At 37.5% G+C, this 27,081-nt stretch overlaps 1 protein-coding gene across 1 annotated transcript; it reads left to right on the plus strand.

Moving 5' to 3' along the window:
• Positions 1-1,762: 1,762 nt before the first annotated feature.
• On the plus strand, positions 1,763-21,036 carry LOC117316372 (solute carrier organic anion transporter family member 2A1-like). Its single transcript, XM_033870912.1, has 9 exons — positions 1,763-2,526; positions 3,335-3,421; positions 7,288-7,455; positions 13,454-13,618; positions 14,088-14,277; positions 17,029-17,155; positions 17,771-17,934; positions 20,342-20,406; positions 20,963-21,036. The coding sequence occupies exons 1-9, from the start codon at positions 1,785-1,787 to the stop codon at positions 21,034-21,036; spliced, it is 1,782 nt and encodes a 593-aa protein (XP_033726803.1). The 5' UTR covers positions 1,763-1,784.
• Positions 21,037-27,081: the final 6,045 nt, after the last annotated feature.

Below are 27,081 nucleotides of genomic sequence, written 5' to 3' on the forward strand. Positions count from 1 at the left end.
TATAACAGCCGAATGTTCAGCTCTAGGCAAGCACATAAATTAATGTCGACCACATGTATCCACAAGTGCGTGAATTTCAAGAAACATTAACAGTTTAATTTGTGTGTGTGGGTGTACACGCGTGTTTGATAATATGTATGTGTGATTTTATACGCTTGCTATTGTTGATACACACGTGTTATTGTATAGACGTGTGTTGAATTATATACACGTGATATTGTATACACGTGTGTTGAATTATATACACGTGATATTGTATACACGTGTGTTGGATTATGTACACGTGATGTTGTATACACGTATGTTTGATTATGTATAATGTACACGTGATATTGTATACATATGTGTTGAATTATATACACGTGATATTGTATACACGTGTGTTGGATTATATACACGTGATATTGTCTTCACGTGTGCTTCATTATAGACACATGATATTGTATGCACGAATGTTGGATTATATACACGTGATATTGTATACACATGTGTTTGATTATATACACGTGATATTGTATACACGTGTGTTGAATTATATACACGTGCTGTTGTATACACGTGTGCTTCATTATAGACACATGACATTGTATAGAAGTGTGTTGAATTATATACACTTGATATTGTATACGCGTGTGTTGAATTATGTACACGTGATATTGTATACACGTGTGTTGAATTATATTCACGTGATATTGGATACACGTGTGTTGAATTATATACACGTGTAATTATATACACGTGTGTTTGATTATGTACACGTGATATTGTATACACGTGAGTTTGATTATATACACGTGATATTGTATACACGTGTGTTGGATTATATACACGTGATATTGTATACACGTGTGTTGGATTATATACACGTGATATTGTATACACGTGTGTTGGGTTATACACACGTGATATTGTATACACGTGTGTTGGGTTATACACACGTGATAATGTATACACGTGTGTTGGATTATATACACGTGATATTGTATACACGTGTGTTGGATTATACACACGTGATATTGTATACAGGTGTGTTGAATTATATACACGTGATATTGTATACACGTGTGTTGAATTATATACACGTGATATTGTATACACGTGTGTTTGATTATATACACGTGTAATTATATACACGTGTGTTTGATTATGTACACGTGATATTGTATACACGTGAGTTTGATTATATACACGTGATATTGTATACACGTGTGTTGGATTATATACACGTGATATTGTATACACGTGTGTTGGATTATATACACGTGATATTGTATACACGTGTGTTGGGTTATACACACGTGATATTGTATACACGTGTGTTGGGTTATACACACGTGATAATGTATACACGTGTGTTGGATTATATACACGTGATATTGTATACACGTGTGTTGGGTTATACACACGTGATATTGTATACACGTGTGTTGGGTTATACACACGTGATATTGTATACACGTGTGTTGGATTATATACACGTGATAAAAAGATATTAATTTATACGTGGAGAACAAACGATTACTGAAATCTTATTACTAAGAGAGGTTTGACTTTTGGTTTTAAAAACCGCACCTGACAGGTACTATGTCCATATTATCATGAGTAGTATATTTGATAGTAAAGGAATCGCTCAGACTGTATTCAAAACTTTGCGGTTACCAATTAAATAAGGCCAGTTAAACATTAGGGTAAACACCGGGATAGATTTAGGCCCTGTTTATTAGTTTTATATAATGCTCGAAGTTGTTCATGTTTCAGAACTACATGTCGTCATTGGATGAAATATGTTAAAAATGGAATCATTTCTTGATCGACCCCATATATCTGGAAGATCTCTCCAAATCACGGACCCGGCTATGATGTGTGGAATCGCGTCCTGTCGACCCAAACGACTAAACTGTTGTTCAAATCTCGCGGGATTTACGTTCATGTACGGGATGACAGCACTTATGACGTCGACCTGCAGTGCGTATATGTCGTCACAGTTGACAACCCTTGAGAAATATTTCGGGTTTTCCAGCTATCAGAGTGGTGTTCTTCTGAGTTGTAACGACATTGGGTTTCTTACTACAACGCTGATAATAAGTCATTTCGCGAGAAAACTTCATATCCCTAGAACACTTGGCATGTCATCCATGTTTTTCGGCATAGCTGCGATAATTTGTTCGTTAGCTTATTTCGGATCGATTTCAGAGGAAAATCGTCCAAGTTTTTTGATAAAATCACAAAAATCTGAAATTCGCACCATGAACAAATCGTTGTCCAGCTTACCATTGTTTTATGGACAATCGCAACAGCTATGTGAGGCAAACAGAACAGGAATAAACAATTTATCTGATGCATGTGCAGAGGATTTTTTTCCAGAGAGTGGCAGAATCGGCGCACCAAACAGGTTTACGAAGACTGCATTTTCCATCATGGTCGTTGGTTTGATTCTACAAGGCATCGGTAAATCACCCAGATCGTCGCTGTCTGCCACCTTCATAGACGATAACGGCGTAAAAACCAAAACAGCTCAATACGTAGGTAAGTAGCAGACGGTCACAACTACTTCCGGTATCCAGACTCGGAGGTGAATTTCATAAGGATCTTGGTGTATGCATATCATTATTTTAAACTTTTCTATGGATGAACAATATAAATACTAAATATCGACAGAATTGTAGCTCTCGTAGAAAGTTAGAATGATGAGGACGTAACACATGTTGTCGATTGATTTATGAAATTGTCATTGAACTAATTATACGTTAGTCATTGGGATATGTAATCAAGGTAGACCTATATTTAGGTAAATTAGATTGATCTTTCGGGGTAAAAGAGTTTTAACACAATTTTGTATAATTATTTCCAGAAATTGTTTCCTGTATGAGTACATTTGGTCCGGTATAGTCTATTCTTATTTCTTGGTATATTTTCCTATTTGAGTAATAATTTTCTATATTTATTTCTATGTATCATTTCCTGTATTAATATATTTTGGCCTGATATAGTCTATATTTATTTCTAGGTATTATTTCCCGTATGAGTATATTTTCTATATTTATTTCTAGGTATTATTTCCTGTATGAGTATATTTGGGCCAGCTATTGTCTATATTTATTTCTAGGTATTATTTCGTGTTTGAGTATATTTTCTATATTTATTTCAAGGTATTATTTCCTGTTTGAGTATATTTTCTATATTTATATCTATGTATTTTTTCCTGTGTAAGTATATTTGGGCCAGCTATTGTCTATATTTATTTCTAGGTATTATTTCGTGTTTGAGTATATTTTCTATATTTATTTCAAGGTATTATTTCCTGTATGAGTATATTTTCTATATTTATTTCTAGGTATTATTTCCTGTTTGAGTATATTTGGGCCAGCTATAGCCTTCGGTCTTGGCGGTCTCTTCACCAGGATTTACGTCACATTGGAAGGTAGGTGTAACGATATGACGTCATATTATATTCATTGTGGTGCATTACTTAGTGAAGTGCAATTCAAAAATGACTATCCATTTATTTTGTCTAACAAACATTTTATCTGATAATAATCATTAACAGCGTTTTTATTCATAATGCTTTTGTCTTTTTTGTTTGTTTGTTTTTTTATTTGTTATCTTGTATGTTTCTTTTTGGCAATCGTTACGAAATACGATTTTAATCAGACATAAATCTGTTATATATGACAGTATAAATATGTTATATGATATGAGAGTATAATTATGTTATATAATAAGACAGTATAAATATGTTATATGATAAGACAGAATAAATATGTTATATGATATGACAGTATAAATATGTTATATGATATGACAGTATAAATATGTTATATAATATGACAGTATAAATATGTTATATAATATGACAGTATAAATATGTTATATGATATGACAGTATCAATATGTTATATAATATGACAGTATCAATATGTTATATAATAAGAGAGTATCAATATGTTATATAATAAGACAGTATAAATATGTTATATAATATGACAGTATAAATATGTTATATGATATGACAGTATAAATATGTTATATGATATGAGAGTATAAATATGTTATATAATAAGACAGTATAAATATGTTAAATGATATGAGAGTATAAATATGTTATATGATATGAGAGTATAAATATGTTATATGATATGAGAGTATAAATATGTTATATGATATGAGAGTATAAATATGTTATATGATATGAGAGTATAAATATGTTATATAATAAGACAGTATAAATATGTTATATGATATGAGAGTATAAATATGTTATATGATATGAGAGTATAAATATGTTATATAATAAGACAGTATAAATATGTTATATGATATGAGAGTATAAATATGTTATATGATATGACAGAATAAATATGTTATATAATAAGACAGTATAAATATGTTATATGATATGAGAGTATAAATATGTTATATGATATGACAGTATAAATATGTGATATGATATGACAGTATAAATATGTTATATAATATGACAGTATAAATATGTTATATAATATGACAGTATAAATATGTTATATAATATGACAGTATAAATATGTTATATAATAAGACAGTATCAATATGTTATATAATAAGACAATATAAATATGTTATATAATATGACAGTATAAATATGTTATATAATATGACAGTATAAATATGTTATATGATATGAGAGTATAAATATGTTATATGATATGACAGTATAAATATGTTATATAATATGACAGAATAAATATGTTATATAATAAGACAGTATCAATATGTTATATGATATGACAGTATAAATATGTTATATGATATGACAGTATAAATATGTTATATAATATGACAGTATAAATATGTTATATAATATGACAGTATAAATATGTTATATAATATGACAGTATAAATATGTTATATGATATGACAGTATAAATATGTTATATAATATGACAGTATCAATATGTTATATAATAAGACAGTATCAATATGTTATATAATAAGACAGTATAAATATGTTATATAATATGACAGTATAAATATGTTATATGATATGACAGTATAAATATGTTATATGATAAGACAGTATCAATATGTTATATGATAAGACAGTATAAATATGTTATATGTTATAACAGTATAAATATGTTATATGATATGACAGTATAAATATGTTATATGATAAGACAGTATAAATATGTTATATGATATGAGAGTATAAATATGTTATATGATAAGACAGTATAAATATGTTATATAATATGACAGTATAAATATGTTATATAATAAGACAATATAAATATGTTATATGATATGACAGTATAAATATGTTATATAATAAGACAGTATAAATATGTTATATAATTAGACAGTATAAATATGTTATATAATTAGACAGTATAAATATGTTATATAATATGACAGTATCAATATGTTATATGATATGGCAGCATAAATATGTTATATGATATGACAGTATAAATATGTCATATGATAAGACAGTATAAATATGTTATATGATAAGACAGTATAAATATGTTATATGTTATAACAGTATAAATATGTTATATGGTATGACAGTATATATATGTTATATAACAAGACAGTATCAATATGTTATATAATTAGACAGTATAAATATGTTATATAATAAGACAGTATCAATATATTATATGATATGACAGTATAAATATGTTATATCATATGACAGTATAAATATGTTATATGCTAAGACAGTATAAATATGTTACATAATAAGACAGTATCAATATGTTATATAATAAGACAGTATAAATATGTTATATGATATGACAGTATAAATATGTTATATGATAAGACAGTATAAATATGTTATATAATAAGACAATATCAATATGTTATATAATAAGACAGTATAAATATGTTATATAATAAGACAGTATAAATATGTTATATGATATGACAGTATAATTATGTTATATAATAAGACAGTATAAATATGTTATATGATAAGACAGAATAAATATGTTATATGGTATGACAGTATAAATATGTTATATGCACGTAAGCATGTACCATCAGGATTGTTTTAATCCACTATATAAGGTAGTGTAATAGATATTTGTATGTACAGACGTGCACATATCTCCCTATCATCCACTATATAAGGTAGTGTAACAGATATTTGTATGTACAGACGTGCCCATATCTCCCTATCATCCACTATATAAGGTAGTGTAACAGATATTTGTATGTACAGATGTGCCCATATCTCCCTATCATCCACTATATAAGGTAGTATATGTGTATGTACAGACGTGCCCATATCTCCCTATCATCCACTATATAAGGTAGTATATGTGTATGTACAGACGTGCCCATATCTCCCTATATCAACTATATAAGGTAGTGTAACAGATATTTGTATGTACAGACGTGTCCATATCTCCCTATATCCACTATATAAGATAGTGTATTTGTATGTACAGATGTGCCCATATTTCCCTATCATCCACTATATAAGGTAGTGTAACATATATCTGTATGTACAGACGTGCCCATATCTCCCTATATCCACTATATATGGAAGTATATGTGTATGTACAAACGTGCCCATATCTCCCTATCATCCACTATATATGGAAGTATATGTGTATGTACAGACGTGCCCATATCTCCCTATATCCACTATATAAGGTAGTATATGTGTATGTACAAATGTGCCCATATCTCCCAATATCCACTATATAAGGTAGTATATGTGTATGTACAGAGGTGCCCATATCTCCCTATATCCACTATATATGGTAGTATATTTGTATGTACAGACGTGCCCATATCTCCCTATATCCACTATATAAGGTAGTATATGTATATGTACAGATGTGCCCATATCTCCCTATATCCACTATATAAGGTAGTATATCTGTATGTACAGATGTGCCCATATCTCCCTATATCCACTATATAAGGTAGTATATGTGTATGAACAGATGTGCCCATATCTCCCTATCATCCACTATATAAGGTAGTGTAACATATATTTGTATGTACAGACGTGTCCATATCTCCCTATCATCCACTATATAAGGCAGTATATCTGTATGTTCAGATGTGCCCATATCTCCCTATCATCCACTATATATGGTAGTATATTTGTATGTACAGACGTGCCCATATCTCCCTATCATCCACTATATATGGAAGTATATTTGTATGTACAGACGTGCACATATCTCCCTATATCCACTATATAAGATAGTATATGTGTATGTACAGACGTGCCCATATCTCCCTATCATCCACTATATAAGGTAGTGTAACAGATATTTGTATGTACAGATGTGCCCATATCTCCCTATCATCCACGCTGGGTAGGCGCTTGGTGGCTCGGATTCCTTCTGTTCGGAAGTCTGTCTATCCTCGTGGGTCTTCCTCTGGTTTGTTTCCCGCGCAGACTCAGACCACGGAGTGTTTCGAAACCAAAGAAAAAGACGTTCAAAACCAAAGGTGAATTTAGATTAATTACTTAAAGATAAATTTCTGTTTTAGATAGGTTTCATTTGGATTATATATATCAATACTGTATTGCTTAACGTTCTGTCTTTTTATTTTATAGAGGTACGTCACATCACATATGAACGAACCAGTCGTTCCAATCCAGAAATGCTGAGCTTTAAACAGGAGTACCTACTTCTGTATCAGACGGTCTGTCCCGACCAGGAGACATAAATAGGAGTAGCTACTTCTGTATCAGACTGGTCTGTACCGACCAGGAGACATAAACAGGAGTACCTACTTCTGTATCAGACTGGTCTGTACCGACCAGGAGACATAAACAGGAGTAGCTACTTCTGTATCAGACAGGTCTGTACCGACCAGGAGACATAAACAGGAGTAGCTACTTCTGTGTCAGACTGGTCTGTCCTGACCAGGAGATTTAAACAGGAGTAGTTACTTCTGTATCAGACTGGTCTGTCCCGACCAGGAGACATAAACAGGAGTACCTACTTCTGTATTAGACTGGTCTGTCCCAACCAGGAGACATAAACAGGAGCACCTACTTCTGTATTAGACTGGTCTGTCCCGACCAGGAGACATAAACAGGAGTACCTACTTCTGTGTCAGACTGGTCTGTCCCGACCAGGAGACATCCACAGAAGTACCTACTTCTGTATCAGACAGGTCTGTCCCGACCGGGAGACTTAAACAGGAGTAGTTACTTCTGTATCAGACTGGTCTGTCCCGACCAGGAGACATAAACAGGAGTACCTACTTCTGTATCAGACAGGTCTGTCCCGACCAGGAGACATAAACAGGAGTAGTTACTTCTGTATCAGACAGGTCTGTCCCGACCAGGAGACATAAACAGGAGTAGTTACTTCTGTATCATACTGGTCTGTCCCGACCAGGAGACATAAACAGGAGCACCTACTTCTGTATTAGACTGGTCTGTCCCGACCAGGAGACATAAACAGGAGTACCTACTTCTGTGTCAGACAGGTCTGTCCCGACCAAGAGACATAAACAGGAGTACCTACTTCTGTGTCAGACTGGTCTGTCCCGACCAGGAGACATAAACAGGAGCACCTACTTCTGTATCAGACAGGTCTGTCCCGACCAGGAGACATAAACAGGAGTAGTTACTTCTGTATCAGACTAGTCTGTCCCGACCAGGAGACATAAACAGGAGCACCTACTTCTGTATTAGACTGGTCTGTCCCGACCAGGAGACATAAACAGGAGTACCTACTTCTGTGTCAGACAGGTCTGTCCCGACCAGGAGACATAAACAGGAGTACCTACTTCTGTATCAGACTGGTCTGTCCCGACCAGGAGACATAAACAGGAGTACCTACTTCTGTGTCAGACTGGTCTGTCCCGACCAGGAGACATAAACAGGAGTACCTACTTCTGTGTCAGACTGGTCTGTCCCGACCAGGAGACATCAACAGGAGTACCTACTTCTGTATCAGACAGGTCTGTCCCGACCAGGAGACATAAACAAGAGTACCTACCTCTGTGTCAGACTGGTCTGTCCCGACCAGGAGACATAAACAGGAGTACCTACTTCTGTATCAGACAGGTCTGTCCCGACCAGGAGACATAAACAGGAGTAGTTACTACTTTGTCAGACTGGTCTGTCCCGACCAGGAGACATAAACAGGAGTAGCTACTTCTGTATCAGACAGGTCTGTCCCGACCAGGAGACATAAACAGGAGTAGTTACTTCTGTATCATACTGGTCTGTCCCGACCAGGAGACATAAACAGGAGCACCTACTTCTGTATCAGACAGGTCTGTCCCGACCAGGAGACATAAACAGGAGTACCTACTTCTGTATCAGACTGGTCTGTCCCGACCAGGAGACATAAACAGGAGTAGTTACTACTGTGTCAGACTGGTCTGTCCCGACCAGGAGACATAAACAGCAGTACCTACTTCTGTATCAGACTGGTCTGTCCCGACCAGGAGACATAAACAGGAGTAGTTACAACTGTGTCAGACTGGTCTGTCCCGACCAGGAGACATAAACAGGAGTACCTACTTCTGTATCAGACAGGTCTGTCCCGACCAGGAGACATAAACAGGAGTAGTTACTTCTGTATCAGACTGGTCTGTCCCGACCAGGAGACATAAACAGGGATAGTTTACTTCTGTATCATACTGGTCTGTCCCGACCAGGAGACATAAACAGAGCACTACTTCTGTATTAGACTGGTCTGTCCCGACCTGGAGACATAAACAGGAGTACCTACTTCTGTGTCAGACAGGTCTGTCCCGACCAGGAGACATAAACAGGAGTACCTACTTCTGTGTCAGACTGGTCTGTCCCGACCAGGAGACATAAACAGGAGTACCTACTTCTGTGTCAGACTGGTCTGTCCCGACCAGGAGACATCAACAGGAGTACCTACTTCTGTGTCAGACTGGTCTGTCCCGACCAGGAGACATAAACAGGAGCACCTACTTCTGTATTAGACTGGTCTGTCCCGACCAGGAGACATAAACAGGAGTAGTTACTACTGTGTCAGACTGGTCTGTCCCGACCAGGAGACATAAACAGGAGTACCTACTTCTGTATCAGACTGGTCTGTCCCGACCAGGAGACATAAACAGGGGTACCTACTTCTGTATCAGACTGGTCTGTCCCGACCAGGAGACTTAAACAGGAGTAGCTACTTCTGTGTCAGACTGGTCTGTCCCGACCAGGAGATTTAAACAGGAGTACCTACTTCTGTGTCAGACTGGTCTGTCCCGACCAGGAGACATAAACAGGAGTAGTTACTACTGTGTCAGACAGGTCTGTCCCGACCAGGAGACATAAACAGGAGCACCTACTTCTGTATCAGACAGGTATGTCCCGACCAGGAGACATAAACAAGAGTACCTACCTCTGTATCAGACTAGTCTGTCCCGACCAGGAGATTTAAACAGGAGTACCTACTTCTGTATTAGACTGGTCTGTCCCGACCAGGAGACATAAACAGGAGTACCTACCTCTGTGTCAGACTGGTCTGTCCCGACCAGGAGACATCAACAGGAGTACCTACTTCTGTATCAGACTGGTCTGTCCCGACCAGGAGACATAAACAAGAGTACCTACCTCTGTATACTACTGGTCTGTCCCGACCAGGAGATTTAAACAGGAGCACCTACTTCTGTATCAGACTGGTCTGTCCCGACCAGGAGACATAAACAAGAGTACCTACCTCTGTATCAGACTGGTCTGTCCCGACCAGGAGATTTAAACAGGAGCACCTACTTCTGTATCAGACTGGTCTGTCCCGACCAGGAGATTTAAACAGGAGTACCTACTTCTGTGTCAGACTGGTCTGTCCCGACCAGGAGACATAAACAGGAGTAGCTACTTCTGTATCAGACTGGTCTGTCCCGACCAGGAGACATAAACAGGAGTACCTACTTCTGTATCAGACTGGTCTGTCCCGACCAGGAGACATAAACAGGAGTAGTTACTTCTGTGTCAGACTGGTCTGTCCCGACCAGGAGACATAAACAGGAGTAGCTACTTCTGTATCAGACTGGTCTGTCCTGACCAGGAGACATAAACAGGAGTAGCTACTTCTGTATCAGACTGGTCTGTCCCGACCAGGAGACATAAACAGGAGTAGCTACTTCTGTATCAGACTGGTCTGTCCCGACCATGAGACATAAACAGGAGTAGTTACTTCTGTATCAGACTTGTCTGTCCCGACCAGGAGACTTAAACAGGAGTACCTACTTCTGTAGCAGACTGGTCTGTCCCGACCAGGAGATTTAAACAGGAGTACCTATTTCTGTATCAGACTGGTCTGTCCCGACCAGGAGACATAAACAGGAGTACCTACTTCTGTGTCAGACTGGTCTGTCCCGACCAGGAGACATCAACAGGAGTACCTACTTCTGTATCAGACTGGTCTGTCCCGACCAGGAGACATACACAGGAGTAGTTACTACTGTGTCAGACTGGTCTGTCCTGACCAGGAGACATAAACAGGAGTAGTTACTTCTGTATCAGACTGGTCTGTCCCGACAAGGAGACATAAACAGGATTACCTACTTCTCTATCAGACTGGTCTGTCCCGACCAGGAGACATAAACAGGAGTAGCTACTTCTGTATCAGACTGGTCTGTCCCGACCAGGAGACATCAACAGAAGTACCTACTTCTGTATCAGACTGGTCTGTCCCGACCAGGAGACATACACAGGAGTAGTTACTTCTGTGTCAGACTGGTCTGTCCCGACCAGGAGACATAAACAGGAGTACCTACTTCTGTATCAGACTGGTCTGTCCCGACCAGGAGACTTAAACAGGAGTACCTACTGCTGTGTCAGACTGGTCTGTCCCGACCAGGAGACATAAACAGGAGTACCTACTTCTGTATCAGACTGGTCTGTCCCGACCAGGAGACTTAAACAGGAGTAGCTACTTCTGTATCAGACTGGTCTGTCCCGACCAGGAGACATAAACAAGAGTAGTTACTTCTATATCAGACTGGTCTGTCCCGACCAGGAGACATAACCTACACCCTACCTGTAACTCACAGAGGCAAACGGCCGAAAGTGTGAGGCATTGTGGAACGAAGCATGTATCCACTGGTCGATTACCATTGATAATAAAACAGGCTCTGTCTCAAGCTTTAGTCATTCCAACACCATAATAAAACACCACCTTGAAGCATTAGTAATTTTGAAGTACAATATGGTGTGTGAAGATTTCAAATTTGTTTTTTCCTCGGCTTTCACCGACAGGGGATATTAATTTGGGTTTGTATGTCTGTCCGTCCGTCCGTCCGTCCGTCCGTCCGTTTGTCTGTCCGTTTGTCTTACACGCTTCTTTTTCGTGCAATAACAGCAACAAATACTATTGGATTTTCTTGAAACTTTGAAAAAAACATTAAATGCTTTAATAGCCCGGCCAAGTTCGATCGCGAGTTTTTGCGGACGTTATTTGTCGGAGTTATGTCCCCTTGATTAACAAAAAATGTCATTTTTGGAATTTTATAAATTCTACGAATTTGATTGATTATTGTGCTTTTGTTCGCTGGCTATCCTTCAGTAATAAAGTGTCTTTGTTTGCTGTCTATCCATTAGTATTGACGTGTCTTTGTTTGCTCTCTATCCATTAGTATTGACGTGTTTTTATTTGCTGGCTATCCATTAGTATTGACGTGTCTTTGTTTGCTGGCTATCCATTAGTATTGACGTGTCTTTGTTTCCTGGCTATCATTCAGTAAGTTCTTTGTTTCCTTGCTATCATTCAGTAAGTTCTTTGTTTGCTGGCTATCATTCAGTAAGTTCTTTGTTTGCTGGCTATCATTCAGTAAGTTCTTTGTTTGCTGGCTATCATTCAGTAAGTTCTTTGTTTGCTGGCTATCATACAGTTAGCTTCTTTGTTTGCTGGCTATCATTCAGTAAGTTCTTTGTTTGCTGGCTATCATTCAGTAAGTTCTTTGTTTGCTGGCTATCATTCAGTAAGTTCTTTGTTTGCTGGCTATCATTCAGTAAGTTCTTTGTTTGCTGGCTATCATTCAGTAAGTTCTTTGTTTGCTGGCTATCATACAGTTAGCTTCTTTGTTTGCTGGCTATGATTCAGTAAGTTCTTTGTTTGCTGGCTATCATTCAGTAAGTTCTTTGTTTGCTGGCTATCATTCAGTAAGTTCTTTGTTTGCTGGCTATCATACAGTTAGCTTCTTTGTTTGCTGGCTATCATTCAGTAAGTTCTTTGTTTGCTGGCTATCATTCAGTAAGTTCTTTGTTTGCTGGCTATCATACAGTTAGCTTCTTTTTTTGCTGGCTATCATTCAGTAAGTTCTTTGTTTGCTGGCTATGATTCAGTAAGTTCTTTGTTTGCTGGCTATGATTCAGTAAGTTCTTTGTTTGCTGGCTATCGTTCAGTAAGTTCTTTGTTTGCTGGCTATCATTCAGTAAGTTCTTTGTTTGCTGGCTATCATACAGTTAGCTTCTTTGTTTGCTGGCTGTCATTCAGTAAGTTCTTTGTTCCAGATTTTGTGCGAGGTCTCTACCAACTTATACGGAACCCTGTCTACATGTTGCTCGTGCTCTGTGGATGTATAGACATATTTGCAGTTTCAGCCTTTGTATCATTTACACCGAAATATCTGGAAACTCAGTTTTCACTTCCGGTTTGGCTTGCCAATATAATAATGGGTAAGTGCATTCTTTTTTCGTTCATTTTTTTTTATAAGACTTTGCTGAAAAAAATCTTATCACTCTCTTTTAATTTTACCTGAGCTGAATCTATATCAGTGTAATACAAGCTTACGTTTCTCATCAACTTCCCGTTGACGTTGTTTAGGAACATATTCAAGCAAGACTTGCAAACATTTTCTCTCTTTCTACAAGCAGTACTGCTATTATACTCAACCCGAAGTATTTTCCTAACGCCCGGTTGCATCTATCGATAAATAGACAAAAATCTAATTATATCCTGAGAAATGTATAAGGAATTCATTCCTATAGAAAAACCGTTCATATGGGGTAACGTGAAGAGGGAACATTGGTCTTTTCAAATCAGAACGGTATTCGATCATGAAAACAAAATAATTTGGCAAAACATTTAAAATAAATACCTTACATTACGAAAAAGAATTGCAACATATATTGATTTGTTATGCAGGATCACTTGGAATTTTGGCCGGTGGGTTCGGCACTCTGATTGGTGGATTCATGGTGTCAAAGTTCAAGTTTCCACCTTTGACCTGCCTAAAGTGTCTGATGTTGACGAAGTTTGTTTTTGTGATCACTATTTTTACGTTCTATTTTCTCGGCTGTTCCAATCCACGGATCGTAAACTACAATGCCCGGATGTACGTGAGTTTCATGCCTGATGAGATGATTCGTACCTTAAGTGTAGTAGTCAGGTTTAGTTGATTGATATTAATTTTATGAGATATTATGTGTGATATTATGTGTAACATTATGTGTGATATTATGTGTAATATTATGTGTGATATTATGTGTAATATCATGTGTAATATTATGTGTAACATTATGTGTGATATTATGTGTAATATTATGTGTGATATTATGTGTGATATTATGTGTAATATTATGTGTAATATTATGTGTGATATTATGTGTAATATTATGTGTAACATTATGTGTGATATTATGTGTAATATTATGTGTGATATTATGTGTAATATTATGTGTGATATTATGTGTAATATTATGTGTAATATTATGTGTGATATTATGTGTGATATTATGTGTAATATTATGTGTAACATTATGTGTGATATTATGTGTGATATTATGTGTGATATTATGTGTAATATTATGTGTGATATAATGTGTAATATTATGTGTGATATTATGTGTGATATTATGTGTAATATTATGTGTGATATTATGTGTGATGTTATGTGTGATATTATGTGTATATTATGTGTGATATTAGCAACTAAATGTCATTTATATTCCTTGTATTAGAACTTACCGTTACGTGCATTCTGTTGTAAAAATGAAATCTTCTGTAATCTTATGTTTTTGTCTGAAGAATAAGATTAAAAATTATTTCGCTTTTATTAATGATTATAATGATAATGCAATGTTTCAATAATTCCAGAACTTATATTTTCAACTATGAATTGTCTATTTTTGACTCTTTTACAAAGAAGACATTGGCAATAGATTGTATTTTCCTATTGATCGAAACAAACAATATGTAAATGAAGTGAACAGCTGACTTGTATTTTGGTACACGTCATTGTAGGTATTATTTGACCTGTTTGGTCTTCTAGGACTCGTCAGTGATGATATTTGTCCTGTATGATCTTCTAGGTCTCGTCAATGATAATATTTGTCCTGCTTGGTCCTTCTAGGACTCGTAAGTGATATTATTTAGCCTGCTTGGTACTTCGAGGACTTGTCAGTGATGATATTTGTCCTGTTTGATCTTCTAGGACTCGTCAGTGATGATATTTGTCCTGCTTGGTCCTTCTAGGACTCGTAAGTGATATTATTTAGCCTGCTTGGTACTTCGAGGACTCGTCAGTGATGATTTTTGTCCTGTTTGATCTTCTAGGACTCGTCAGTGATGATATTTGTCCTGCTTGGTCCTTCTAGGACTCGTAAGTGATATTATTTAGCCTGCATGGTACTTCTAGGACTCGTCAGTGATGATATTTGTCCTGCTTGGTCCTTCTAGGACTCGTCAGTGATATTATTTAGCCTGCTTGGTCCTTCTAGGACTCGTCAGTGATGATATTTGTCCTGCTTGGTCCTTCTAGGACTCGTAAGTGATATTATTTAGCCTGCTTGGTACTTCGAGGACTCGTCAGTGATGATTTTTGTCCTGTTTGATCTTCTAGGACTCGTCAGTGATGATATTTGTCCTGTTTGGTCCTTCTAGGACTCGTAAGTGATATTATTTAGCCTGCTTGGTACTTCTAGGACTCGTCAGTGATGATTTTTGTCCTGTTTGATCTTCTAGGACTCGTCAGTGATGATATTTGTCCTGCTTGGTCCTTCTAGGACTCGTAAGTGATATTATTTAGCCTGCTTGGTACTTCGAGGACTCGTCAGTGATGATTTTTGTCCTGTTTGATCTTCTAGGTCTCGTCAGTGATGATATTTGTCCTGTTTGGTCCTTCTAGGACTCGTAAGTGATGATATTTGTCCTGCTTGGTCCTTCTAGGACTCGTCAGTGATATTATTTAGCCTGCTTGGTCCTTCTAGGACTTGTCAGTGATGATATTTGTCCTGCTTGGTCCTTCTAGGACTCGTCAGTGATATTATTTAGCCTGCTTGGTCCTTCTAGGACTCGTCAGTGATGATATTTGTCCTGCTTGGTCCTTCTAGGACTCGTCAGTGATGATATTTGTTCTGTTTGGTCCTTCTAGGACTCGTAAGTCATATCATTGGGCCTGATTGGTCCTTCTAGGACTCGTCAGTGATATCATTTAGGCTGCTTGGTAATTCTAGGACTCGTAAGTGATATAATTTGGCCTGATTGGTCCTTCTAGGACTCGTCAGTGACGATTTTTGTCCTGTTTGGTCCTTCTAGGACTCGTAAGTGATATAATTTGGCCTGCTTGGTACTTCTAGGACTCGTAAGTGATATAACTTGGCCTGCTTGGTCCTTCAAGGACTCGTCACTGATATTATTTAGCCTGTTTGGTACTTCTAGGACTCGTCAGTGATGATAGTTGTCCTGTTTGGTCCTTCTAGGACTCGTTAGTGATATCATTTGGCCTGATTGGTACTTCTAGGACTCGTAAGTGATATAATTTGGCCTGTTTGGTCCTTCTAGGACACGTCAGTGATGATATTTGTCCTGTATGATCTTTTAGGTCTCGTCAATGATAATATTTGTCCCATTTTGTCCTTCGAAGACTCATCAGTGATAGTATTGTTCTGTTTCGTCTTTCAAGGCCTCGTCATTGCCTGATTGTTTTGACAAAATGTTAAAAAAAACCCAGAACAGAACAAAAAGCCAGGAAAACGAGAATTCTGAGAAGACATAAGAGCCGTGCACCAATTGCAGTACATGTAAATATTAAGTAATGCTTAGGAAATGATAAATAAATTCGGGCATTGAACTTACTTTTTTGCAGGGATACAAATAACAGTTGTTCTACCCAGTGCCGCTGTGACGTCATGGATTATTTTCCGCTGTGTGGGTCGGACGGTCAGAACTACTTTTCGCCTTGTCAAGCCGCATGTACTGGTAGAGAAAAACTGGCGAGTTTATATGCTTTCTGACATTTATCTTATTTCTAGGGAATCAAATTTTAATAAATTCAAAACAACATCACGCAGAAATGCATGTCCGAACTCCTACTTCTGACCACCAAACTCACTACTCCTCACCTCCAAACTCTTCCACCAGTGAATTCACTACTCCTCACCTCCAAACTCTCACCAAACTCACTACTCCTCACCTCCAAACTCACTACTCCTCACCACCAAACTCACTACTCCTCACCTCCAAACTCACTTCTTCAATCAGCGAATTCACTACACTTCACCTCCGAACGCATCACTCCTAACCATCAAACTCACTTCTCCTCATCACCAAACTCACTACTCCTCACCACCAAACTCACTTCTTCAATCAGCGAATTCACTACACTTCACCTCCGAACGCATCACTCCTAACCATCAAACTCACTTCTCCTCATCACCAAACTCACTACTCCTAACCATTACACTGACTACTCACCACCAAACTCATTATTCCTCATCACCAAAATCATTAAATTTAGTAGTGTCCTGCAGTAAAAGAATAATGCACAACTCACTAACAAAATCCGCAATTTCTTTCCCCGATTTTCATTCGCTTATTTCATATTTTAGATTTACACAGGCTGCGCATGCGTGGGAGGTAATGCAACAGCCAATCCTGGATTATGTCCTTCTGACTGCAACACTGGAAACATGTACGGATTTGTAACAATGACTTTCATTGGATCATTCGTTGGCTGCATCGGTATAATGCCTGGGTTTATATTTTTGATAAGGTAAACCTTGAATTAATATAGAAATATGGAAATGATATTCATTAGATATTTAACCGCAAATTTAACTTCCCTTGTAAATTAAACAGATGATTTTCTCTACAACTGACAGTAGTAACCGGTAAGAGTATACATTAAACATGGTTTGAGGTGAATACGAGGAATAACGACGAAATGTAGAAGATGGTGTTCTATGTGTTGTTATATGGCTGAATAACTCTGTTGAATATCTGTTGAAACTTATCCAAACTATATTACAAAGAATACTACATAATACTGTAGATTGTGTTTCTTTTCGCAGTTACATATTTGTATGATTGATTATACATTGCATATTTCAGATAGAAATTGAAATACATATGTACTGTAACAGAATCTAAAAATTCACAAAAATGCTTTATAATTTGTTTGCATGTCGCAGCATTCCACACTGAAATACATGATCTCTAACATTATGATCAGTGAGTTAAGAACGTTGAGAGACTGATACTGTCTGTAGTATAATAATACATGATCTCTAACATTATGATCAGTGAGTTATGACGTTGAGACTTATACTGTCTGTAGTATTATAATACATGATCTAACTCTAACATTATGATCAGTGAGTTATGACGTTGAGAGACTTATACTGTCTGTAGTATTATAATACATGATCTAACTCTAACATTATGATCAGTGAGTTATGACGTTGAGACTTATACTGTCTGTAGTATTATAATACATGATCTCTAACATTATGATCAGTGAGTTATGACGTTGAGAGACCTATACTGTCTGTAGTATTATAATACATGACCTAACTCTAACATTATGATCAGTGAGTTATGACGTTGAGAGACTTATACTGTCTGTAGTATTATAATACATGATCTAACTCTAACATTATGATCAGTGAGTTATGACGTTGAGACTTATACTGTCTGTAGTATTATAATACATGATCTCTAACATTATGATCAGTGATTTATGACGTTGAGAGACTTATACTGTCTGTAGTATTATAATACATGATCTAACTCTAACATTATGATCAGTGAGTTATGACGTTGAGAGACTTATACTGTCTGTAGTATTATAATACATGATCTCCAACATTATGATCAGTGAGTTATGACGTTGAGAGACTTATACTGTCTGTAGTATTATAATACATGATCTCTAACATGATGATCAGTCAGTTATGACGTTGAGAGACTTATACTGTCTGTAGTATTATAATACATGATCTACAGCATTATGATCAGTCAGTTATGACGTTGAGACCTATACTGTCTGTAGTATTATAATACATGATCTCTAACATGATGATCAGTGAGTTATGACGTTGAGAGACTTATACTGTCTGTAGTATTATAATACATGATCTAACTCTAACATTATGATCAGTGAGTTATGACGTTGAGAGACTTATACTGTCTGTAGTATTATAATACATGATCTCTAACATTATGATCAGTAAGTTATGACGTTGAGAGACCTATACTGTCTGTAGTATTATAATACATGATCTCTAACATTATGATCAGTGAGTTATGACGTTGAGAGACTTATACTGTCTGTAGTATTATAATACATGATCTCTAACATTAGGATCAGTCCGTTATGACGTTGAGACTTATACTGTCTGTAGTATTATAATACATGATCTCTAACATGATGATCAGTGAGTTATGACGTTGAGAGACCTATACTGTCTGTAGTATTATAATACATGATCGCTAACATTATTATCAGTGAGTTATGACGTTGAGAGACTTATACTGTCTGTAGTATTATATTACATGGTCTCTAACATTATGATCAGTGAGTTATGACGTTGAGAGACCTATACTGTCTGTAGTATTATAATACATGATCTCTAACATTATGATCAGTGAGTTATGACGTTGAGACCTATACTGTCTGTAGTATTATAATACATGATCTCTAACATTATGATCAGTGAGTTATGACGTTGAGAGACTTATACTGTCTGTAGTATTATAATACATGATCTAACTCTAACATTATGATCAGTGAGTTATGACGTTGACACCTATACTGTCTGTAGTATTATAATACATGATCTCTAACATTATGGTCAGTGAGTTATGACGTTGAGAGACCTATACTGTCTGTAGTATTATAATACATGATCTCTAACATTATGGTCAGTGAGTTATGACGTTGAGAGACCTATACTGTCTGTAGTATTATAATACATGATCTAACTCTAACATTATGATCAGTGAGTTATGACGTTGACACCTATACTGTCTGTAGTATTACAGTGATGAGGACGTTATACTGTACTGATGTCCCAACTCAGGAATAAATCGTTGTCAAGGCATTTGTATAAATTTGCTCGATTTGGAAAGCAAATATTTCCGAAAGCTCACCTTGAACTTTCTCTTAACTTAACTTTCAGATGTGTTAGTGATAAAAACAAGCCTCTGGCTCTAGGACTTGCATCATTCTTACATTCTATACTCGGTAAGTTCACCAATTATTTTAATAAATGATCAGATTTCTAAATTAATTATAATATGACAAACATTGAGATTAAATCTTCATTAACACATGAATAAAACAGTGGTGATAAGATGTATTTATCATACTATAAGTATCACAGCAGTCTGGTGTTGTTTTTGTCCGAGGTGAATCCCCTCCTATGGCCCCTTCATCTCGATTCAGATTTAGATTAGAATATATTGGTCTTTCTTACTTTTCGTTAACACGTGTAATTTCTACGCATGGTAATACCCCTGTAAATGGAAATACTAAGCCTTACCGGGGAACAAGTAACCAACCTTTTAGATCTAAGAGGTACACATTTTTGCAATTTAAGTGCAGGCTTTTGTATAGAAAAGGTTTAATAAGTGAAACCAGAAGTTACATCAAGACGTAAAACGTTTTAAGGGGGACTCTCATTTGGAAATAAAATCCAATCGGTTAAACAGTCCAATATTGTATAACGAAGATTTTAAATGGATGTTTCTTTCAACCTCTTCTAAATAGGCTGGATGCCAGCGCCGATGGTATTTGGCAGAATCGTCGACTCAAGCTGCAGGGTTTGGAGTTCAAGCTGTAAGAACCAAGGGGCGTGTGCAAAATATGACATAGAGGACTTCCGTGTTAAACGGACAACGTTCCAAATCATATGTGCTCTCATCGTGCTTTGTTTACAATGTGTGGTCTTCTTTCTCGCCCGGAGGAAGACTGATTGGAGTACGGGAGATCACTCTACCAGATATCAAGTCACAACCGGAAGCGGAAGGCATGATTGGAAATCAACAGAATCATTCAGGAGAGTCTCCGTATATAGACCGCATATATAAAAAGTAGACATAACTGTCAGGAGAGAATTCCGTAATTATTCTTACATAACGCACTTAATCAGGAATTCGAGATATTTATCCAAGCAGAGACTTTATAAAAATACAGAATGTTAATCTGTTCATCCATCGAATAGTAAAGTGTGACTATCTCGAACAAAATACTTCTTATCTCGAATAAATTACTTCTTATCACTGGAATGTCGTTTGATGTTTAAACTCCAAAAGAATAAACTTAAAGACCTAGAATGGATTTGTTTCCAACGACTGACCGACTGTGGTCTGGAATTTGCTATAGTGGCCAACAGCCATACCAATAAATCAAGATTGGGTTACTAATGCTAGTGTAAAGAAAGCTTTTATTATGTACAGGGAATTTGTTTACTGTAATTCTAAATCAAGATTGCACACTGCAGAAAGTTGTATTGGTCTACATAGGGAGACCCGTAATACGTTATCTCGGTTTTTGGCTATTTATTTAAGTGATGTCATTGCGACATCGAAATGATGACATGCCAGCATGCCATGGTTGATAAGGCGATGAATAAGTGAGAAGATATTACCAAGTATCCGAGTTGTTACAGTCGATGTGAATACAATTTGGGTGACAGAGACATTGTAATCATATCGACTGTATAACAGCATCTGGTAACAGTTCATTGCTTATAAAACTATTTATTTACACTGTGGATTATTTTTTGTAACTACAAACCTGCATTTAATTTTCAAGCTTACCATACCACTGACGTAGAGTATTTCTATACTTCGTGTCATTATAAACCCACGAATTAAAAACGGTTTGGATTATTATATATCAATTTTTAAATGTGGATATGTCGCAAAATTATTAAAATATCACACGTTTTTTCGTTATTTCTTATTGTTAAAAATACCAGCCATTTTTCGCGCATTGGTTTAACTTTAGCCTGGATTTGGTGTTGAACGGATCGTTGGATATCCATTCGGACATTTCGCAATAAATGTCGTCCTGTCAAAAGGTGACAACGATTTCAAACATATTTCCTTTGAAAGAGATTTCATGTCTAATCGTTAAGTTCTAAGTGTTTTCTATACCTAGCAAAGTACCTATGACAATTGTGTTGCAACTACATTAATTATAATAATTAATGTCTCCGCTCGTATTAGCAATGCTATATATTTCGCCTTTATATATAGCATTGCTAATACTAACAAATACCGAAACCTTCGTGTATTGATACCACAAATAGCCCTAGTATACATACTACACCATAACGATATAGGTTACTCGTGTAGGTACACTAAAACCATGACGACATGGGTTACTCGTGTAGGTACACTAAAACCATAACGATATAGGTTACTCGTGTAGGTACACTACAACCATAACGACATGGGTTACTCGTGTAGGTACACTAAAACCATAACGACACGGGTTACTCGTGTAGGTACACTAAAACCATACCGACATGGGTTACCCGTGTAGGTACACTAAAACCATAACGATATGGGTTACTCGTGTAGGTACACTAAAACCATAACGACACGGGTTACTCGTGTAGGTACACTACAACCATAACGACATGGGTTACTCGTGTAGGTACACTAAAACCATAACGATATGGGTTACTCGTGTAGGTACACTAAAACCATAACGATATGGGTTACTCGTGTAGGTACACTAAAACCATAACGATATAGGTTACTCGTGTAGGTACACTAAAACCATAACGATATAGGTTACTCGTGTAGGTACACTACAACCATAACGACATGGGTTACTCGTGTAGGTACACTAAAACCATGACGACATGGGTTACTCGTGTAGGTACACTAAAACCATAACGATATAGGTTACTCGTGTAGGTACACTACAACCATAACGACATGGGTTACTCGTGTAGGTACACTACAACCATAACGATATAGGTTACTCGTGTAGGTACACTAAAACCATAACGATATAGGTTACTCGTGTAGGTACACTAAAACCATAACGACATGGGTTACTCGTGTAGGTACACTAAAACCATAACGATATAGGTTACTCGTGTAGGTACACTACAACCATAACGACATGGGTTACTCGTGTAGGTACACTACAACCATAACGATATAGGTTACTCGTGTAGGTACACTAAAACCATAACGATATAGGTTACTCGTGTAGGTACACTACAACCATAACGATATGGGCTACCCGTGTAGGTACACTACAACCATAACGATATGGGTTACTCGTGTAGGTACACTAAAACCATAACGACATGGGTTACTCGTGTAGGTACACTAAAACCATAACGACATGGGTTACCCGTGTAGGTACACTAAAACCATAACGATATAGGTTACTCGTGTAGGTACACTAAAACCATAACGATATAGGGTTACTCGTGTAGGTACACTACAACCATAACGAAATGGGTTACTCGTGTAGGTACACTAAAACCATAACGACATGGGTTACTCGTGTAGGTACACTAAAACCATAACGACATGGGTTACTCGTGTAGGTACACTAAAACCATAACGATATAGGTTACTCGTGTAGGTACACTAAAACCATAACGATATGGGTTACTCGTGTAGGTACACTACAACCATAACGACATGGGTTACTCGTGTAGGTACACTACAACCATAACGACATGGGTTACTCGTGTAGGTACACTAAAACCATAACGACATGGGTTACTCGTGTAGGTACACTAAAACCATAACGATATGGGTTACTCGTGTAGGTACACTAAAACCATAACGATATAGGTTACTCGTGTAGGTACACTACAACCATAACGATATGGGTTACTCGTGTAGGTACACTAAAACCATAACGATATAGGTTACTCGTGTAGGTACACTACAACCATAACGACATGGGTTACTCGTGTAGGTACACTAAAACCATAACGACATGGGTTACTCGTGTAGGTACACTAAAACCATAACGATATAGGTTACTCGTGTAGGTACACTAAACCATAACGATATAGGTTACTCGTGTAGGTACACTAAAACCATAACGATATAGGTTACTCGTGTAGGTACACTAAAACCATAACGATATAGGTTACTCGTGTAGGTACACTACAACCATAACGATATAGGTTACTCGTGTAGGTACACTAAAACCATAACGATATAGGTTACTCGTGTAGGTACACTAAAACCATAACGACATGGGTTACTCGTGTAGGTACACTACAACCATAACGACATGGGTTACTCGTGTAGGTACACTACAACCATAACGACATGGGTTACTCGTGTAGGTACACTACAACCATAACGATATAGGTTACCCGTGTAGGTACACTAAAACCATAACGACATGGGTTACTCGTGTAGGTACACTACAACCATAACGATATAGGTTACCCGTGTAGGTACACTACAACCATAACGATATAGGTTACTCGTGTAGGTACACTAAAACCATAACGACGTGGGTTACTCGTGTAGGTACACTACAACCATAACGATATAGGTTACTCGTGTAGGTACACTAAAACCATAACGATATAGGTTACTCGTGTAGGTACACTAAAACCATAACGACGTGGGTTACTCGTGTAGGTACACTACAACCATAACGATATAGGTTACTCGTGTAGGTACACTAAAACCATAACGACGTGGGTTACTCGTGTAGGTACACTACAACCATAACGATATAGGTTACTCGTGTAGGTACACTAAAACCATAACGATATAGGTTACTCGTGTAGGTACACTAAAACCATAACGACATGGGTAACTCGTGTAGGTACACTAAAACCATAACGATATAGGTTACCCGTGTAGGTACACCAAAACCATGACGACATGGGTTACCCGTGTAGGTACACTAAAACCATAACGATATAGGTTACTCGTGTAGGTACACTAAAACCATAACGACATGGGATACTCGTGTAGGTGTCTGCTTGACATCCATCCTCATATGACACTGGCTGTTGGTGTCGCGATGACATCCATCCTCATATGACACTGGCTGTTGGTGTCTCCTTGACATCCATCCTCATGTGAAACTGGCTTAAGGTCTCTCCTTGACATCCATCATCATATGACAATGGCTGTTGGTGTCTCCTTGACATCCATCATCATATGACACTGGCTGTTGGTGTCTCATTGACACCCATCCTCATATGACACTGGCTGTTGGTGTCTCCTTGACATCCATCCTCATATGACACTAGCTGTTGGTGTCTCCTTGACATCCATCCTCATATGACACTGGCTGTTGGTGTCTCCTTGACATCCATCCTCATATGACACTGGCTGTTGGTGTCTCATTGACATCCATCCTCATATGACACTGGCTTAAGGTGTCTCCTTGACATCCATCCTCATGTGACACTGGCTGTTGGTGTCTCCTTGACATCCATCCTCATATGACACTGGCTGTTGGTGTCTCGATGACATCCATCCTCATATGACACTGGCTGTTGGTGTCTCCTTGACATCCATCCTCATATGACACTGGCTGTTGGTGTCTCGATGACATCCATCCTCATATGACACTGGCTGTTGGTGTCTCCTTGGCATCCATCCTCATATGACACTGGCTGTTGGTGTCTCCGTGACATCCATCCTCATATGACACTGGCTGTTGGTGTCTCCTTGACATCCATCCTCATATGACACTGGCTGTTGGTGTCTCCGTGACATCCATCCTCATATGACACTGGCTGTTGGTGTCTCTTTGACATCCATCCTCATATGACACTGGCTGTTGGTGTCTCCTTGACATCCATCCTCATATGACACTGGCTGTTGGGGTCTCCTTGACATCCATCCTCATGTGATACTGGCTGTTGGTGTCTCCTTGACATCCATCCTCATATGACACTGGCTGTTGGTGTCTCCTTGACGTCCATCCTCATATGACACTGGCTGTTGGTGTCTCCTTGACATCCATCATCACATGATAATGGCTGTTGGTGTCTCCTTGACATCCATCCTCTTATGACACTGGCTGTTGGTGTCTCCGTGACATCCATCCTCATATGACACTGGCTGTTGGTGTCTCCTTGACATCCATCCTCATATGACACTGGCTGTTGGTGTCTCCGTGACATCCATCCTCATATGACACTGGCTGTTGGTGTCTCCTTGACATCCATCCTCATATGACACTGGCTGTTGGTGTCTCCTTGACATCCATCCTCATATGACACTGGCTGTTGGGGTCTCCTTGACATCCATCCTCATATGACACTGGCTGTTGGTGTCTCCTTGACATCCATCCTCATATGACACTGGCTGTTGGTGTCTCCTTGACGTCCATCCTCATATGACACTGGCTGTTGGTGTCTCCTTGACATCCATCATCACATGATAATGGCTGTTGGTGTCTCCTTGACATCCATCCTCATATGACACTGGCTGTTGGTGTCTCCTTGACATCCATCATCACATGACAATGGCTGTTGGTGTCTCCTTGACATCCATCCTCATATGACACTGGCTGTTGGTGTCTCCTTGACATCCATCCTCATGTGACCTGTGAGGACGTCGAATCCCTAACAACAAAACAAACGAAATAGATTAACAAAGCACAGAATGCAAACCTGACCTCTTTATGAACGACACAAGGATTGGGACGTTTTAACAACGGAGAAAATATGACCTGTTTTTTTCTCTGTCACAAATATCGATTTTGTCTGAGGAAATGTATTATAATTATATGATATGTACCTTGTTTATGTTACAGTAGGAATACCAAACAAATACTGGTCCATCAATCTCCGACACCTACTTATACTGGTCCATCAATCTCCGACACCTACTTATACTGGTCCATCAATCTCCGACACCTACTCATACTGGTCCATCAATCTCCGACACCTAC

This window comes from Pecten maximus, chromosome 18 (genome assembly GCF_902652985.1).
Source record: "Pecten maximus chromosome 18, xPecMax1.1, whole genome shotgun sequence".
Lineage (NCBI taxonomy): Eukaryota > Metazoa > Mollusca > Bivalvia > Pectinida > Pectinidae > Pecten > Pecten maximus.